This window comes from Hemitrygon akajei, chromosome 23 (genome assembly GCF_048418815.1).
Source record: "Hemitrygon akajei chromosome 23, sHemAka1.3, whole genome shotgun sequence".
NCBI lineage: Eukaryota > Metazoa > Chordata > Chondrichthyes > Myliobatiformes > Dasyatidae > Hemitrygon > Hemitrygon akajei.
Genome location: NC_133146.1, coordinates 66860936 through 66876595, shown reverse-complemented (window position 1 = coordinate 66876595; position 15660 = coordinate 66860936). Strand labels below are relative to the sequence as shown.

Genomic DNA, 15660 nt, shown 5'->3' with positions numbered 1-15660 from the left:
TGGAGGAAAGTATATGGGAGGATGTGCGTAGGTCTGGAGTTCCGCCAGGTCCTAAAGTCCACCCGCATTGAGCCAGGTTAAATAAGGGACTTGAGCATACGTGATTTTTGGTAACCGCAGGGGGTCCCGGAACCAATAAGGAGGGAGTCTGAAATCCGAAAAATTTTGAATTCCGAAATGCAACTGGCCCCAAGGATTTTGGATAAAGGATTGTGTTCCTGTACATGAGTAGTAAAAACCTTTACATTCCATCTCCATCTGAATGTACAATGTGCAAAATATAGTAATTTGTAATAAATAGTATGTACAGTAAGATATACAACAGGACAGTCAATACTGCTTATAAGTACAAATGTGACAGACTGGAACAGTTTGTGGTTAGGGTGACTCGGGTCCCCAGTGATTTTTCAGGTCTTTTTTATGCACCTGTCGCTATAAAATTTCCTGAATAGCAGGAAGTTCACATCTACAAATGTACTGGGCTGTCTGCACCACTCTCTGCAGAGTCCTGCAATTGAGAGAAGTACAGTTCCCATACCAGGCAGTGATACAGCCAGTCAGGATGCTCTCAATTGTGCCCCCGTAGAAAGTTCTTAGGATTTGGAGACTCATACCGACCTTCTTCAACCGTCTGAGGTGAAAAGGCGCTGTTGTGCCTTTTTCACCACACAGCCGGTAGGTACAGACCAAGTGAGATCCTCAGCGATGTTTATACTGAGGAACTTGAATCTATTCACCCTCTCAACGCCAGATCCATTGATGTCAATAAGGGTGAGCCTGTCTCCGTTTCTCCTGTAATCTACAACTGGCTCCTTTGTTTTTGTGACATTGAGGGAGAAGTTGTTTTCTTGGCACCACTGTGTCTGGGTGATGATTTCTACTCTATAGGCCACCTCATTATTTGAGATTAGGCGAATCAATGTAGTATCATCTGCAAATTTAATTAGCAGATTAAAGCTGTGGGTGGTGATACAGTCATGGGAGTACAGAAAGTAAAGAAGGGGTCTTAGGACACAGCCCTGGCGGGGTGGGGCGGGGCTCCTGTATTGAGGGTCAGAGATGAGGGAGCTCACTCTTACCACCTGCTGGCAACCTGACAGGAAGTCCAGGATCCAGCAGCACAAGGCAGGGTGAAGGCTGAGGGGCTGATGTCTTTGAACTTCTTGTCAAGCCTGGAGGGAACTATGGTGTTGAATGTGGAACTGTAGTCCAAGAACAGCATTCTCATGTAAGCATCCCTCCTCTCTAGGTGTGTAAGGATGGTGTGTCGAGCTGTGGCTATTGCATGATCTGTCGATCGATCGATAAGTATATAAAGGCCATGCATTTGGAGGACACCAACAAATGAAGAGTGCGCTGATGTTGTCTCCTCATAGGGTGATGAAACGTTTGCAAATGGATTGCCAAGATCAGAGAACAACTCAACCCAACCAGTAGGTAGGAAAGTTATTGGAAGGTATTTTAAGGGACCTGATATGTGAGTACTTGGGGATAGATAAATATTGATTTGGGATAGTCAGGAAAGCTTAGTGCGCGGTAGGTTGTGCCTAACCAAACTCAAGAGTTTTTCAAGAAGTTACGAGGATAGTTGAAGGCGGCCAAGTAGTGGATGTTACCTACGTGGACTTTAGTAAGGCATTTGACAAAGACCCGCATGGGAGGTTGATCAAGAAGGTTGAGTCACTTGGCATTCAAGATGAGATAGTAAATTGGATTTGACATTGGCTTTCTGGGAGAAGCCAGAGAGTCGTAGTAGATGGTTGCCTCTCTGACAGGAGGCTTATGAATAGTGGAGTGAGGCAGGGATCTGTGCTGGGCCTATTGTTATTTGTCATCTACAGTTGCAAGAACAAGTTTGCAAACCCTTTGCAATTAACTGGTTTTCTACATTAATTACTCAAAATGTGGTCTGATCTTCATCTAAGTCACAATAATAGACATGCATAATCTTCCTAAACTAATAACACACAATTGTATTTTTTCTACAAAGCAAGCATAGGTTCCGGTAAGTTTCTGTTTTCTTTTTTTTTGTTCAGACTAGAGAATATGCCAGGCAGGATGTTGGAATGCTCCTCTTGCAGGATGTGGGAAGTCAGGGAGACCTCCGGTGTCCCTGACAACAATACCTACAAGAAGTGCATCCAGCTGCAGCTCCTACAGACTGTGTTAGGAAACTGGAGCAAGAGCTGGATGACCTCCGGATCATTCGGGAGACTGAGCAGTTCATAGATAGTAGCTTCCGGGAGGTACTTACACCTAAGGAACAGGGCACAGGTAATTGGGTTACCGTCAGGCGAGGGAAGGGGAAAGGGCAGGTACTGCAGGGTTCCCCTGTGGCCATTCCCCTCCAAAACAGGTTACCGATTTGGATACTGTTGGGGGGGATGGCTTACCTGGGACAAAATGCGGCAGCTGGATCTCTGGCACTGAGTCTGGTTCTGCAGTGCAGAAGGGAGGGAGGAAGAAGAGGAGAGTGGTAGTTATAGGGGACTCTATAGTCAGAGGTACAGACAGGAGATTCTGCGGTCGTGACAGAGACTCCCGGCTGGTTTGTTGCCTCCTGGGTACCAGGGTCAGGGATGTCTCTGATCGCGTGCACAGCATTCTGAAGTGGGAGGGTGATCAGCCAGATGTCGTGGTACACATTGATACCAATAACATAGGCAGAAAGAGTCAGGAGGTCCTGAAGAGTGAGTACAGAGAGCTTGGTAGGAAGTTGAAAAACAGGACCTCGAGGGTAGTAATCTCCAGATTGTTGCCTGTGCCACGTGCCAGTGAGGGTAAGAGTAGGATGCTCTAGCAGATGAACATGTGGCTGAGAAACTGGTGTAGGGGGCAGGGTTTCAGATTCCTAGATCATTGGGACCTCTTCTGGGGCAGGTGGGACCTGTACAAGAGAGACGGGTTACACCTGAACTACAAGGGGACCAATATACTTGCAGGGAGGTTTGCTAGTGTTAGTGGGGAGGGTTTAAACTAGACTTGCAGGGGGATGGGAACCAAAGTGCCAGAGTAGACAGTGGAACGGGGGTAAAAATAAATGATGTTAGTAGTTCATGCAAAGTCACAAATAGTAAGGTTGTGTGTGGTGGTAATAATCTTCTGAGATGTGTATATTTCAATGCGAGGAGTATTGTGAGAAAGGCAGATGAGCTGAGGACCTGGATTGACACATGGAATTATGACATCATAGCCATTTCTGAAACTTGGCTACAGGAGGGGCAGGACTGGCAGCTCAATGTTCCAGGGTTCTGATGTTTCAGACGTGATAGAGGCAGAGGGATGAAGGGTGGGGGGGGGGGGGTGGCTTTGCTAGTCAGGGAAAATATTACAGCAGTGCTTCGGCAGGACAGATTAGACGGCTTGTATACTGAGGCCATATGAGTGGAACTGAGAAACAGGAAAGGTATGACCACATTAATAGGGTTGTATTACAGACCACCCAATTGTCAGCGAGAGGGTTAGGAGCAAATCTGCAGAGAGATAACAGACAACTGCAGGAGACAGAAAGTTGTGATTGTAGGGGATTTTAATTTTCCACACATTGATTGGGACTCCCATACTGTTAAAGATCTAGATGGGTTAGAGTTTGTAAAATCTGTTCAGGAAAGTTTTCTAAATCAATATATCGATGTACCAACTAGGGAGGATGCAATATTAGATCTCCTATTAGGAAATGAGTTAGGGCAGGTGACGGAAGTGTGTGTAGGGGAACACTTTGGTTCCAGTGATCATAACGCCATTAGTTTCAACTTGATCATGGATAAAGATAGACCTGGTCCTCAGGTTGAAGTTCTAAACTGGAAAAAGGCCAAATTTGAAGAAATGAGAAAGGATCTAAAAAGCCTAGATTGGGACGGGTTGTTCTCTGGCAAGGATGTGATTGATAAGTGGGAGGCCTTCAAAGGAGAAATTTTGAGAGTGCAGAGTTTGTATGTTTCTGTCAGGGTTAAAGGCAAAATGAATAAGAATAAGGAACCTAGGTTCTCGAGAGATATTGGAACTCTGATAAAGAAGAAGAGAGGGATGTATAACATGTATAGGCAACAGGGAGGAAATAAGATGCTTGAGGAGTATAAAAAGAGTAAGAAAATACTTAAGAAAGAAATCAGGAGGGCTAAAAGAAGACATGAGGTTGCTTTGGCAGTCAGGGTGAAAGATAATCCTAGGAGCTTCTACAGGTATGTTAAGACAATAGACAACAGTAGGTTAAAACAGTAGGTGCAGGAGTAGGCCATTCAGTCCTTCTAGCCAGCACCGCCATTCACTGTGATCATGGCTGATCATACACAATCAGTACTCCGTTCCTGCCCTCTCCCCATATCCCTTGACCCCGCTATCTATAAGAGCTCTATCTAACTCTCTCTTGAATGCATCCAGAGACTTGGCCTCCACCGCCTTCTGGGGCAGAGCATTCCACATATCCACCACTCTCTGGGTGAAAAAGTTTTTCCGCATCTCTGTTCTAAATGGCCTACCCCTTATTCTTAAACTGTGGCCTCTAGTTCTGGACTCACCCATCAGCGGGAACATGCTTCCTGCCTCCAGTGTGTCCAATCCCTTAATAATCTTATATGTTTCAATCAGATTCCCTCTCATCCTTCTAAATTCCAGTGTATACAAGCCCAGTCGCTCCAATCTTTCAACATATGACAGTCTCGCCATTCTGGAAATTAACCTTGTGAACCTACGCTGCACTCCCTCAATAGCAAGAATGTCTTTCCTCAAATTTGGAGACCAAAACTGCACACAATACTCCAGGTGGGGTCTCACCAGGGCCCTGTACAGCTGCAGAAGGACCTCTTTACTCCTATGCTCAATTCCTCTTGTTATAAAAGCCAGCATGCCATTAGCTTTCTTCACTGCCTGCTGTACCTGCATGCTTGCTTTCATTGACTGATGTACAAGAACACCTAGATCTCATTGTACTTCCCGTTTTCCTACCTTGACTCCATTTAGATAGTAATCTGCCTTCCTGTTCTTGCCACCAAAGTGGATAACCTCACATTTATCCATTAGAGCAAAAGGATAGTAAGGGATAAAATTGGTCCTCTTGAAGATCAGAGTGGTCAGCTATGTATGGAACCAAAAGAAATGGGAGAGATATTAAATGGATTTTTTGCATCTGTATTTACTAAGGAAACTGGAATGGAGTCTATGGAAACAAGGCAAACAAGTAGGGAGGTCATGGAACTTACACAGATTAAAGAGGAGGAGGTGCTTGCTGTCTTGAGGCAAATCAGAGTAGATAAATCCCCAGGACATGACAGGGTATTCCCTCGGACCTTGAGGGAGACTAGTGTTGAAATTGCAGGGGCCCTGGCAGTAATATTTAAAATGTCGATATCCACGGGTCAGGTGCTGGAGGATTGGAGGATAGCTCATGTAATTCTGTTGTTTAAAAAAGGCTCAAAAAATAAGCCGGGAAATTATAGGCCGGTAAGTTTGACATCGATAGTAGGTAAATTATTGGAAGGAATACTAAGAGATAGGATCTACAAGTATTTGGATAGACAGGGACTTATTAGAAAAAGTCAGCATGGCTTTGTGCGTGGTAGGTCATGTTTAACCAATCTATTAGAGTTTTTTGAGGAAGTTACCAGGAAAGTGGATGAAGGGAAGGCAGTGGATGTTGTATACATGGACTTCAGTAAGGCCTTTGACAAGGTCCCGCATGGGAGGTTAGTTAGGAAGATTCAGTCGCTAGGTATACATGGAGAGGTAGTAAATTGGATTAGACATTGGCTCAGTGGAAGAAGCCAGAGTGGTAGTGGAGGATTGCTACTCTGAGTGGAGGCCTGTGACTAGTGGTGTGCCACAGGGATCAGTGCTGGGTCCATTGTTATTTGTCATCTATATCAATGATCTGGATGATAATGTGGCAAATTGGATCAGCAAATTTGCTGATGATACAAAGATTGGAGGTAGAACATACAAGGTAAATGGTAGGACACTGAAGAGTGCAGTAGAGCAGAGGGATCTGGGAGTAGAGATACATAATTCCCTAAAAGTGGTGTCACAAGTAGATAGGGTCGTAAAGAGAGCTTTTGGTACATTGGCCTTTATAAATGAAAGTACTGAGTATAAGAGTTGGAATGTAATGGTGAGGTTGTATAAGACATTGGTGAGACCGACTTTGGAGTATTGTGTGCAGTTTTGATCACTTAATTACAGGAAGGATACTAATAAGGTTGAAAGAGTGCAGAGAAGGTTTACAAGGATGTTGCTGGGACTTGAGAAACTGAGTTACAGAGAAAAGTTGAATAGGTTAGGACTTTACTCCCTGAAGCGTAGGAGAATGAGGGGTGATTTGATAGAGGTGTATAAAATTATGATGGGTATAGATAGAGTGAATGCAAGCAGGCTTTTTCCACTGAGGCTAGGGGAGAAAAAAAAGAGGTCATGGGTTAAGGGTGAAGGGGGAAGAGTTTAAAGGGAACATTGGGGGGATTCTTCATGCAGAGAGTAGTGGGAGTGTGGAATGAGCTGCCAGATGAAGTGGTGAATGTGGGCTCACTTTTGACATTTAAGAAAAACTTGGACAGGTATATGGATGAGAGAGATTTGGAGGGATATGGCCCAGGTGCAGGTCAGTGGGACCTAGGCAGAAAAATGGTTCAGCACAGCCAAGAAGGGCCAAAAGGCCTGTTTCTGTGCTGGAATGTTCTATGGTTCTCATCAATATTGAGTATACCGTTTAAAGAATCACAGTTTAAGTTCAAAGAAGTTAGTGAACCTCTAGGGTAATGCTTTCCACAAAAGCTATTTGGAGTCAGGTGTTCTAATCAGTGACACGAGATTGGAGGTGTGGGTTGTAGAGGTGTACATAGCTTAGCATATCATGGAAAGCAGCCTTCCCTCCATTGACTTGGTTTACATTTCTCGTTGTCTTAGTAAAGTAATTAAAGACCACACTCACCCTGGACATTCTCTCTCCTTCCACCTTCTGTCAGACAAAACCTGAATTCACACACTATCAGGCTCAAGGACAACTTCTATCCTGCTACTATAAAGGTAATGAAATGTTTCCCTAATACTATAACATGGACCTGACCATACTGTTTACATCATTTTGATCTGGCATCTTATGACTACTTGCATCGCACTTTTTCTGTACTGAAATACTTTTTTCTGCATTCTATTTTAATGCTGTTATAGCACTTGAAAGCACTGTTGTGATGAAGTGAACTGTATGGACAGTACACAAGACCAGTTTTCCCATTGTACCTCAGCAAACATGACAACAATAAACTAATTTACCAATTTAGTTGCTGAGCAAGATATTAAAAAGTTAGATGAGAATAAAATAATAAAACAAAATATTAAAATAGGTTCAGCAAATACTAATTGTTTTCTTTCCAGTCCTGATGAAGGGTCTCAGCCCAAAATGTCAACTGTTTACTATTTTCCATAGGTGCTGCCTGACTTGCTGAATTCCTCTAGCATTTTGTGCAGGTTGCATCTGCAGATTTTCTTCTCTCTGAAATACTAATTGTACCTGAGCTAGTCATTTTGCTTTTTAAGATAACCAATCTGAAGAGTGTATAATGTGCCATTGTCAACATTTTATGCAAACTCCATGTAGCAAGTGAAGGAGGAAAGCTGTGGTGAGACTTCTGGTGTTTAGGAAGAAGAAGCTGACTAGACTGCACTTGAAGTATCGTGTGCAGTTCTAGTGCCACACAATAACGATGTACTGGAGAGAATGCAGAGTGCATTTACCAAGATGTTGATTGGATTGGGGACTTTAATTACAACAGGAGATTGGTAGGCTAGGTTTATTATTGGTTTTGGTAAGATATCAGCACATTCTATTACAGTGGCTTATTTGGGGTCAACAAAAGGTGCTATTGTACTTTTAAAATTTTTTTTATGATTGCAAGATCTTGATGGACATCAAGAACTTAAAGTACTGCAGGTCTACCCCATTAACGAGTTGCTCGTTGGTAGAGAATACAAAGTACAGGTGTCCCCCACTTTTCGAATATTTGCTATACGACAACTCACTGTTACGAAAGTCCTACATTGGTGCCTGTTTTCGCTAACCAAAGAGGATTTTTGCTTTTACGAATAAAAGACACCCGCTTTATACGTGTGTTTACCCCGAGAAAGACTACAATGACCGTGAAGCCTTGTGCGGGCAGTTGTTTGCGCATGCGTACGTATGCATGTACGTGCCGATTATTTTTGTCCAAATCGATTTTGGCTTGCTGTCTTCCCAATTTTGATGTGAAACTACACCGTACCTACAATATTTCTACTTTATATAGGCTGTATATTTATCATATCATTCCTACTTTTACTATATGTTAATGTTATTTGGTAGGTTATTTTTTGGGTCTGGGAACGCTCAAAAAATTTTCCCATCTGAATTAATGGTAATTGCTTCTTCGCTTTACAACATTTCAGTTTACAAACGGTTTTACAGGAACACTCTATCTTCGGATTGCGGGGGAAACCTGTAGCTACACATCTTGCTGCTGCCTTGAGATGAAGGAGGTGTACAGTCTAATAGTACATTTTTCATGTGGAATGCCGTAAATTTAATTCATTGATTTATTGGCTGAGACCAGGAGCGGTTGGCAGGGAAGCTGCATGGCCTTGGTTACATGGACTAGGCTACAAGCTGTGGTGTTGCCTGTTTATAGCTGCCCGGTGCGTAGGGTCAGAGCTGGTGTACTCCACCAGGGTGGTGTGGCTCAGCATCTAGGCTGAAGTCGGTGCTGCTCCGCCTGTGTTTGCTTGGCAGAAGACAAGCTATATTGTGGTTGACTGCAGATTTCTGCGGCATTCATTTACTCAGGGTCTGGACTATATATTTTTTGCATGGTTGTATTTTACTGATATTCTATATGTACTTCCTACTTTGTATGTGCAAGGACTTGGCTGCAAGCTGCAGATTTACAGCCGCCAGGACAGTGTGCTCCACCAGGGATGGTGTGATGTGGTGTGGTGAGGCGTCTAGGCTGGAGATGGTGCTGCTCCCAGTGTTGACTTGCAGAAGACAAGCTGTACTGTAGTCAACTGCAGATTTCTGCGGCATTCATGACTCGGGTCAGGACTTTTATTTTGCGTGGCTATATCTTACAGATATCTTTATGTGCTTGCTATCTTGTATGTGCTACGTGTGATTTGTGCTGTGTTAGTAGAGTGTTTTGCCAAGGATAAATAAAATAAAATGTTACATAGGCGTGAAGTTAAGAACAGGAGCTGGCCAGAATTAGCCTGTATGTTGAATACCTAAGACAAACCTGTCAAATTTAGTTCAAATGGTTGGCAAAACATATTACTAGTAATAAAATTGATGAACAATATCATAATTACCTGATCACAGCTGGTGAGATATTAGCCACCATTTGCTGAAGGATTCCGCGAGCTTTTCGCTTTATTTTACTCACAGCTTTGGGGTCTGCCTGGACAAGAGCTTCCACAGGCATCCGATCAGTCACTGTATCAACAATGGCCTTTTGCACTCTGCAATTCACAATGAAATTAATAAAAATAGAGAAAAGAATCAGAATCAGGTTTATTATCATCAGTATGTGTTGTAAAATTTGTTAATTTCACAGCAGCAGTTTAATGCAATACATAATATGGAAGAAAAAAATTAAATAAATTAGTAAATCAATTACAGTAGATGCATATTGAATAGATTAAAATTGTGCAATAACAGAAGTAATAAACATTAAAAAAGTGAGGTGGTGTTCATGGGTTCAATGTCCATTTAGGAACCGGATAGCAAAGGGGAAGAAGCTGTTCCTGAATCGCTGAGTGTACACCTTCAGGCTTCTGTACCTCCTACCTGATGGTAACAGTGAGAAAAGGGCATGCCCTGGGTGCTGGAGGTCCTCAATAATAGACACTGCCTTTACGAGACACCAGTCCTTGAAGATGTCCTGAGTACTTTGTAGGCTTGTGCCCAAGATGGAGCCGACTAAATTTACAACTCTCTGCAACTTATTTTGGTGCTGTACAGTAGCACCCCCCAACCCCCAATACCAGACAGTGATACAGCCTGTCAGAATGCTCTTCACAGTACATCTACAGAAGCTTTTGAGTGTTTTTGTTGACATACCAAATCTCTTCAAACTCCTAATGAAGTATAGTCACTGTCTTGCCTTCTTTATAACTGCATCAATATGTTGGGACCAGGTTAGGTCCTCAGAGATCTTGACAACCAAGAACTTGAAGCTGCTCACTCTCTCCACTTCTGATCCCTCTATGAGGATTGGTATGTGTTCCTTCGTCTTAGCCTTCCTGACTTCCACAGTCAGCTCTTTGGTCTTATTGAAGTTGAGTGCAAGGTTGTTGCTGCGACACCACTAGTTGGCATATCTCGCTCCTGTACACCCTCTCATCACCTACCAACATTGGTTGTATGATCACCAAATTTATAGATGGTATTTGAGTTATGCCTAGCCACACAGTCACGGGTATAGAGAGAGTAAAGCAGTGGGATAAGCACACACCCGAGTTGCACCAGTATTGATCGTCAGCGAGGAGGAGAAATTATCACCAGTCTGCACAGAGTGTGGTCTTCCGGTTAAGAAGTTGAGGATTCAATTGTAGTGGGAGGTACAGAGGCCCAGGTTCTGTAACTTCTCAATCAGGATTGTGGGAATGATGGTGTTAAATGCCGAGCTATAGTCGATGAAGAGCGTAGATGTTTGTATGGTCCAGGTGGTCCAAGACCGTGTGAAGAGCCATTGAGATTGCATACATTTGAAATTACAGTACATTTCAAAACCAGTCTGCCCTACTCTGCAGCTTTCACTGTGGCATTTTTAAAAATTAAATGATTCCTAAAAGAGTTGCAAATTTAACCATATAAAGATGCATTTAAACTTCTTGGGAAGCCAAAAACTGCAGATATTGGAAAACTAAAATAAATAACATACTCAGTAGACCAGGCAGTATATGTGCAGACAGAGAAATAAGTGAACTTTTCAGTTCTAAAATCAAGAAAGAGAAACTGATTAAACATTTCAGATTAATAACATTTGAAAACAGCATATAGAAGTTAAAAAACAAATATATTTTATTGTTGAACACAAGGAAGAGTTGAGATGGAGCTGGCAAATAAGGTTAAAGAAAATCCAACCGGGTTCTATAGCTATATTTAGAATAAAAGGGTAGCTGGGGAGACAGTAGGTCCCTTAGTGATCTGCAGAACTGCCTATGTCTTGAGTCACATGAGATAGTTATGATGTTTAATGAAAATTTCTCCATAACACCTACTAACCTATACATCTTTGGAATGTGGGAGGAAACTGGAGCATCAGAGGAAACCCATGCAATGATGGGGAGAATGCATAAACTCCTCACAAACAGCCGAAATGAACTCAGATTGCTGGCGCTGTATCAGTGGTGTGCTATCCACTACACTAACACGCCACCCTAGAATGTACAAACTCCTGACGGACAGTGGCAGAATTGAACCTGATTTGCTGGCAACCACTCAAGAACAGAATGGCTGCTGATCAATTTTAGAAAAATTAGCTGCTCGAGATTCATACATCTTGACCATCTTCTATGCTTCAACTGAAAACTTATGAGATTAAAATAGCCAAGTTGTTTGATTTATCAATATAAAGTACTTGTAAAGATCACAATTTCTTTGGCATGATTCTTTGTCTAACTGTGGAAAATAACCAAGGTAACCCTTCTGAGATTTTAACTTGGCTTGTATCACAAAACTCCACCCAAGATTAGAGATCTGTTTAAGTATATCCCACAAGTGACACTAAACCATTAACATGACATGTCAGTGACTGCATCCATTCTATCAAATCATCAATGCATTATGATGCCATCAAAGAATCTAAAGGGCAAATGCACTACTTTCCAAGTTGTTTTCCTGATTTAAAATAAAATAATAGGGGAAAACCTTAACATTTATTTAATTTGTTCATTAATGAATAATAAAAAAAATCAAACATTGTAAGCAGGGATAGTGGCGGGAGAGAGAAACTAACACAGTATGTGGTGGTCTGTCACATTGTAAATCTTCCGATCAGTAGTATTCAGCTCTCCATACCTGTTGCTGTTTAAAACGTTCTCAATAACATTCCTGGGAAACATATCACGATGCACATCTCTTTCCTGAATAAACAAGACATAGCAGAGACGCCGGGCCAACCAGCCTCGATATCTAATCGATAAATAAAAATGAGGTAAAAAAAAGATGAATTATATAATTGCCCCAAACCAGCAAATAATTAATGTGTTTGCTCACTGATAACAAAGAGCATATCTTCCTTTTAAATGTTCAGTTTTAAAAGTGATATTAGTAAAGTATAAATAAAAATTCTGCTTGGTCATAATTTTAAGATAAATATTTTTCAAGTTGCAACACTGTCTCTTGGGAACAAGTGTACAACAGCTGTCTACTGCAAATTGAGTTACCTTCTTCCCATTCCTGCTTGTTTTTTTCTGCTTTCTTTTGCCCTGACAGTACTACACATCATTTCCCAATGAAAGATGCAAATTGGACAGGGAGCATGACATAGCCCTTTGATGACATCATTTCCAGCTAACAACAAGCAGAAACTCAAACTCTCTTTGGATGCCAGTAAACAGCTGAAAAATCTCAGATAAAAGCCACTGTACTGATTTGTAACAGTCCAACTTAATACAATTTAATGTTAGCATGATCTTGGGTGATTACTGAGGAAATCATACTTTTCTTATAATGTTATTGTTGCTTTGGCAAAGACTTAATGGTAGAAAAAGCCAACACATTTTCAAACTTCTGCAGCAACCTGCTTATAAACTTAAGAAAATCTGACTCAACTTTTATTTGCATAGTTTGATTTGGGTATTAGCTCAACTGACTTCAAATGTTAAAGACATGAATATTTAGCATTCTGTGTAAAAATTTACCAATGCAGCACTTTTTGGGACTAGGAACAAAATATAAAATCTCTTTTAGTTAATCAGAAATATTTTCTTTGCAAAGGGCGTTATCTTATTATTTATCTATTATTACATCAGGATGAATGTAACTATGCTCATTCAATTGTCATAGAACCACAGAACCATAGAACACTACAGCACAGTACAGGCCCTTCAGCCCTCCATGTTGTGCCGACCCATGTAATCCTTAAAAAAAGTACTAAATCCATAACCCTCCATTCTTCTTTCATCCATGTGCCTGTCCAAGAGGCTCTTAAATACCCCTAATGTTTTAGCCTCCACCACCATCCCTGGCAAGTCATTCCAGGCACTCACAACCCTCTGTGTAAAAAACATCCCTGATGTCTCCCCTAAACTTCCCTCCCTTAATTTTGTACATATGCCCTCTGGTGTTTGCTACTGGTGCCCTGGGAAACAGGTACTGACTATCCACCCTATCAATGCCTCTCATAATCTTGTAGACCTCTGTCAAGTCCCCTCTCATTCTTCTACGCTCCAAAGAGAAAAGTCCCAGCTCTGCTAACCTTGCTTCATATGACTTGTTCTCCAATCCAGGCAACATCCTGGTACAGCTCCTCTGCACCCTCTCCATAGCTTCCACATTCTTCCTATAATGAGGTGACCAGAATTGAACACAATATTCTAAGTGCAGTCTCACCAGAGATTTGTAGAGTTGCAACATGACCTCTCTACTCTTGAACTCAATCCCCCTGTTAATGAAGCCTAGCATCCCATAGGCCTTCTTAACTACCCTATCAACCTGTGCAGCGACCTTGAGGGATGTATGGATTTGAACCTCAAGGTCCCTTTGTTCATCCACACTCTTAAGTAACTGAGCATTAATCCTGTCTTCTGGTTTGTCCTTCCAAAATGCATCACCTCACACTTATCCAGATTGAACTCCATCTGTCATTTTTCTGCCCAACTCTGCAGCCTGTCTATATCCTCTTGTAAACTTTGACCACCTACAGCTCCATCCACAACTCCTCCAATCTTCGTGTCATCCACAAACTCACTCAACCATCCTTCCGCCTCTACATCCAGGTCATTTATAAAAATCACAAATAGCAGGGGTCCCAGGACAGATCCCTGCGGCACTCCACTAGTCACCGACCTCCAGACAGAATACTTTCCTTCTACAACCACCCTCTGCTTTCTTCCTTTAAGCCAATTTTTTATCCAAACAGCCAAGGTTCCACTTATCCCATGCCTCATGACTTTCTGGATGAGTCTCTCATGAGGGACCTTGTCAAATGTTTTGCTAAAGTCCATGTAGACAACATCCACTGCCCTACCCTCATCAATTTCTTTTATTACCTCTTCAAAAAACTCAATCAGGCTCATGAGGCATGATCTTCCCTTCACAAAGCCATGTTGACTATCCATGAGTAGACTGTACTTCTCATACTTGTCAATTCTTAAGACATTGTACAAAAATTGAATGAGGCATCATCCTCATGTCAAATCAGACACACAGCCAAGTGAGGTAATATAATATCAATATGCTTATTGAACACTGATTTATTAAACAGAGAAAACACCATCTAATATTATGTTGAAGATTCAGATCATACCTGGTGTGGGTTTCATTAATATAAATAACATTCCGTAGTCCTTGGGAAGGGATGCTGGCATTAAATAGTTTATCCTAGGTAACAAAAGGACAAAGCACTGAAGTCATATTTACTGTGTGCAAAATACAAGCAAAAGAAATTTCTAGCAAATGTATTTCTTTAGCCAAGCTTTGACATTCTGAATAGTTCACTAACACATTGGTACGATTTAGGTTATGTGACATAAGCATTTCATGACTGATAGGAGTTTGATTCCAGCTCAGATTTTTGGGACTACTGTCTCCACTTTGCTGAACAAGTTCCAAGTGAAATAAACATGCCCATTCTTCAACTTTCACTATTCTCTGATGAATTATCAAGCTAGAGTCACGAATGTATTCAGGGCTCTATGTTCGTTTTTTATAGATTAGGGAGACAAAAGTTAAACAAAGCATAAATGCAATCCATCAAAATCCATCTCAAATGCAAATATGCATATCAAACCAAGGCAGGAATAAACTCAAAGATATTCCCTTCACTTAACAGCCTGCTAAAACTATCTGGGTGTCTGTCTACACATGTTCTAACCAGTATCCCTGAACTTCTCATGACTTACTGAATTGATGGGGGGGGGGGGGGGGGGGGTTTGGGTTGAAAAGAAAGATCATGCTTGCACAACATTTCATTCTATATAACTACTTAATGGTTATCATTTGAGCAATGGTCTAAGAGTAAACAATCAATGTTTATATGGAAAGGGAGAGGATGTATGGAAAAAAAAACATGATTCTTATCATCAAGAAAGCCGACTGTTCCATCCTCCAGCCACATTTTGGGAAATCTTATCACCTGGCTGTCCTATTCCCACCTGCATCTAGGTAGTACATGCCTAAATAATAAAATTTACTCAACTTAACTACTTTAATTTTTAAAAAAAGACGGGTATGTGTGGCAATGTGAACAATTTTACTCTGCATCTATCCTGGCATTAAGTGCAAAATGCAGAACTTATTCCATTTGTTGACTCAAGAATTACTTACTTCAACAAGCATAAAATTTGCAGTATAATATAATATAGTACAATTCCCATAATCTGCGATCACATTGTTTGAAAATTTTGATGGCTTGGCTTCTGACTCAATAGGGTCCTGGTTCTTGTGCTCTTTTAAAACTCACCAGGACTCTGGTTCTC

At 41.5% G+C, this 15660-nt stretch overlaps 1 protein-coding gene across 6 annotated transcripts in view; it reads right to left on the bottom strand.

The window, feature by feature from the left end:
- gpam (glycerol-3-phosphate acyltransferase, mitochondrial) overlaps positions 1 to 15660 on the bottom strand; it is a 165907-nt gene that overhangs the window by 63903 nt on the left and 86344 nt on the right. For all 6 annotated transcript variants that reach the window (XM_073027878.1, XM_073027881.1, XM_073027880.1 and 3 more), the window contains 3 exons: positions 14490 to 14563; positions 12038 to 12151; positions 9325 to 9474 (listed from right to left, as the gene is read on the bottom strand). In XM_073027878.1, the coding sequence (XP_072883979.1) occupies positions 9325 to 9474; positions 12038 to 12151; positions 14490 to 14563 (338 nt within the window). The remainder of the gene's footprint in view (positions 1 to 9324; positions 9475 to 12037; positions 12152 to 14489; positions 14564 to 15660) is intronic.